Source organism: Monoraphidium neglectum (genome assembly GCF_000611645.1).
Source record: "Monoraphidium neglectum strain SAG 48.87 unplaced genomic scaffold scaffold00604, whole genome shotgun sequence".
In the NCBI taxonomy this organism is placed as follows: Eukaryota; Viridiplantae; Chlorophyta; class Chlorophyceae; order Sphaeropleales; family Selenastraceae; genus Monoraphidium; species Monoraphidium neglectum.
This window is the reverse complement of record NW_014013024.1, coordinates 18,853-20,959: the sequence shown is the minus strand read 5'-3', so window position 1 is coordinate 20,959 and position 2,107 is coordinate 18,853. Positions and strand designations below refer to the sequence as shown.

Sequence of the window (2,107 nt, the reverse complement as noted above, 5' to 3'; positions counted from 1 at the left end):
GCTGCCGTGCCTAAGCTGCCCATTCCGCCGCGCGAGGCGGGGTCGAGCGGGGAGGCCCAGGCGGGTGGCGGCGGCGGCGGCGGCGGCGCCAAGGGGCGGCGCGAGGGCCCGTCGGAGGACGAGGTGATTGAGGAGATTGATTGCGCGCAGGGGGCGGGCCGCAGGGGTCCGCCCGCGTTTGCGGCGTGTGATCTGGACCTGATGGCGGGAGATTTCGACGAGGACGGGTTGCTAGATGATGAGGAGGACGAGGATGATGAGGGCGACTGGGAGTCGGCCAGCAACAACAGCGAGGAGGTGCGGCGGCGGCGGTCTGCGGCGGCGGGGCCGGCGAGGCGGGGTGGGGGCCGCGGTGGCCCCGCTCGACGCGCCCTGTCTGACGCTCACGGGGCGCCATTCCCCGCCCCCATGACCCCTCCCCTCCTGCACTGCGCAGGTGCGGGCGCTGCTGGCTGCCCTGGGCGCGGGCGGCGGCGGCGAGAGCGGGGGCGGCGGCGGAGAGGACGAGGGGCCTTTTTGGGAGCGCCTGTTTGACAGGGGCACGCTCGTGTGCTGCGGCGCCGTGCTGGGCGTGTGCACTGCGACGCTGGCCGTGCTCGCGCTGCGCGCAAGTGCCAGTGCGCGGGGTACGGCGCGGCAGTAAGTGTGGCTGCTTGGTGAAGGGGTTGAAAAAAGTGCGTCGAAATAACGACTCACCCTTGCAAACAGCCGGACAGCCGCCGTGCGCTCCACCGTGAGGCAGCCGTCGCCATCCTGGCCACCCTAGCTGCGGCCTTGCTAACTGCGAGCCAAAAATTATCCACAGCAAGTGTCCGCGCACACAGCCGATGCGCTGCACTCGAAGGCCAGGGTGAAGTGTTGCCTCGGCTGTGCCGACGTTTGCGCAAACGGACGTCTGACTTCGCGGTTCCTTGCGGGTGCGTGAGGGATGCAGGGGCGTCCTGCGCGACGCTCTGATTGCAGCATATCGATTTCTCATACAAACAACATCGACGCTTCTAGTCCGCACCAGACTGCCGCACTCCGGAGCAGCAGGGTGGGGCCGCAGAATCGGGCCTGTCCCGCGGCAATAGCAACGTCGCAATTAATACACGGTCTAGTTTACTTGCGGGCTGCGTGCAACAAGGCGTCGGGCACCCCCCCTTCTCTTTCGAGCCCCAGTCGCTGTGCATAGGGAGGGCTGGAGGCAGCAACGGCCAGCTGCCAAATGGCAGCGGCTGATGCGGACCCCTCAAACAGCAGGTTGGCGGGCGGGCTGCCGGGAGGGCGGGCATGTGTTGCTCGAGGCCTCGCCGTGTCGGGGACGCGCCCTGGGCCCCCATATGATGGTCAAACCGTCCCATTGCGATTGAACGGCAACTTATGGGTGGCATTTCGCCGGACGGAGCCAGTACGGGCTTGCCTGCATTTCGAGCCCTGCACTTTGCCGGGCAGGATGCACGCAGCCCGCAGCGGGATGTTTCGTGCTTCAAGGATCAAAATACCACAGTTGGTGCTCGGCCGTGGCTAGCCGCAATCGCCGCGGCCACTGCGCCGCACACCTCGGTGGCGCCGCTCCCTCATTGCGCGCCGCCACTCCGCGCCACCATGTGATGTGGCAGGTGGTACTGCCCGTACCCCGGGTGCAAGAGGTCGTTTGCGGAGCTCTGGCGCCTCAAGGTACACTACCGCGCGCCCCCAGATGTGCGCGGCAGCGGCCGGGAGCGCGGCCACGGCACGGAGCTCACGCACTGCCCCAAGTGCGGCAAGGGCCTGAAGCCCGGCAAGCACCATGTGGGCTGCGCGGCGGGGCGCACGGCGCCGCGACAGGCCTCCAAGCGGTCGAGATCGGTGAGCTGCAGCGCTCCGGCTGCAAGGGTGCCGGAGCCGGCCCGGGGTGCAAGGGGCAGTGCACGAGTGTTGCGAGGGCCATGCGTGTTGCGCGCTCCGCGACCCCTGGTTGAGCCCCCACATTGCACAAGATTGCCCCGCACGCGTCTCATGCTCGCTGTACGCCGATCGGCGCGACCCTGGGCCGCAGGGGTCGCTCAACGACAAAACAGCGGGCGCGGTCGCGGCCGCCGCGGCGGGCGCGGCGGACCTCGCGGCAGACGCCGCGGTCCAAGAG

At 68.9% G+C, this 2,107-nt stretch overlaps 1 protein-coding gene across 1 annotated transcript in view; it reads left to right on the top strand.

The window, feature by feature from the left end:
* Nucleotides 1–201: 201 nt before the first annotated feature.
* Nucleotides 202–2,107, top strand: part of MNEG_4378 (regulator of CO2-responsive protein) — a gene marked incomplete at both ends in the record, with an annotated part of 4,597 nt that continues 2,691 nt past the window's right edge. Inside the window, 3 exons of the mRNA XM_014047148.1 lie at nucleotides 202–297; nucleotides 437–639; nucleotides 1,602–1,830. Of these exons, the coding sequence (XP_013902602.1) occupies nucleotides 202–297; nucleotides 437–639; nucleotides 1,602–1,830 (528 nt within the window). The remainder of the gene's footprint in view (nucleotides 298–436; nucleotides 640–1,601; nucleotides 1,831–2,107) is intronic.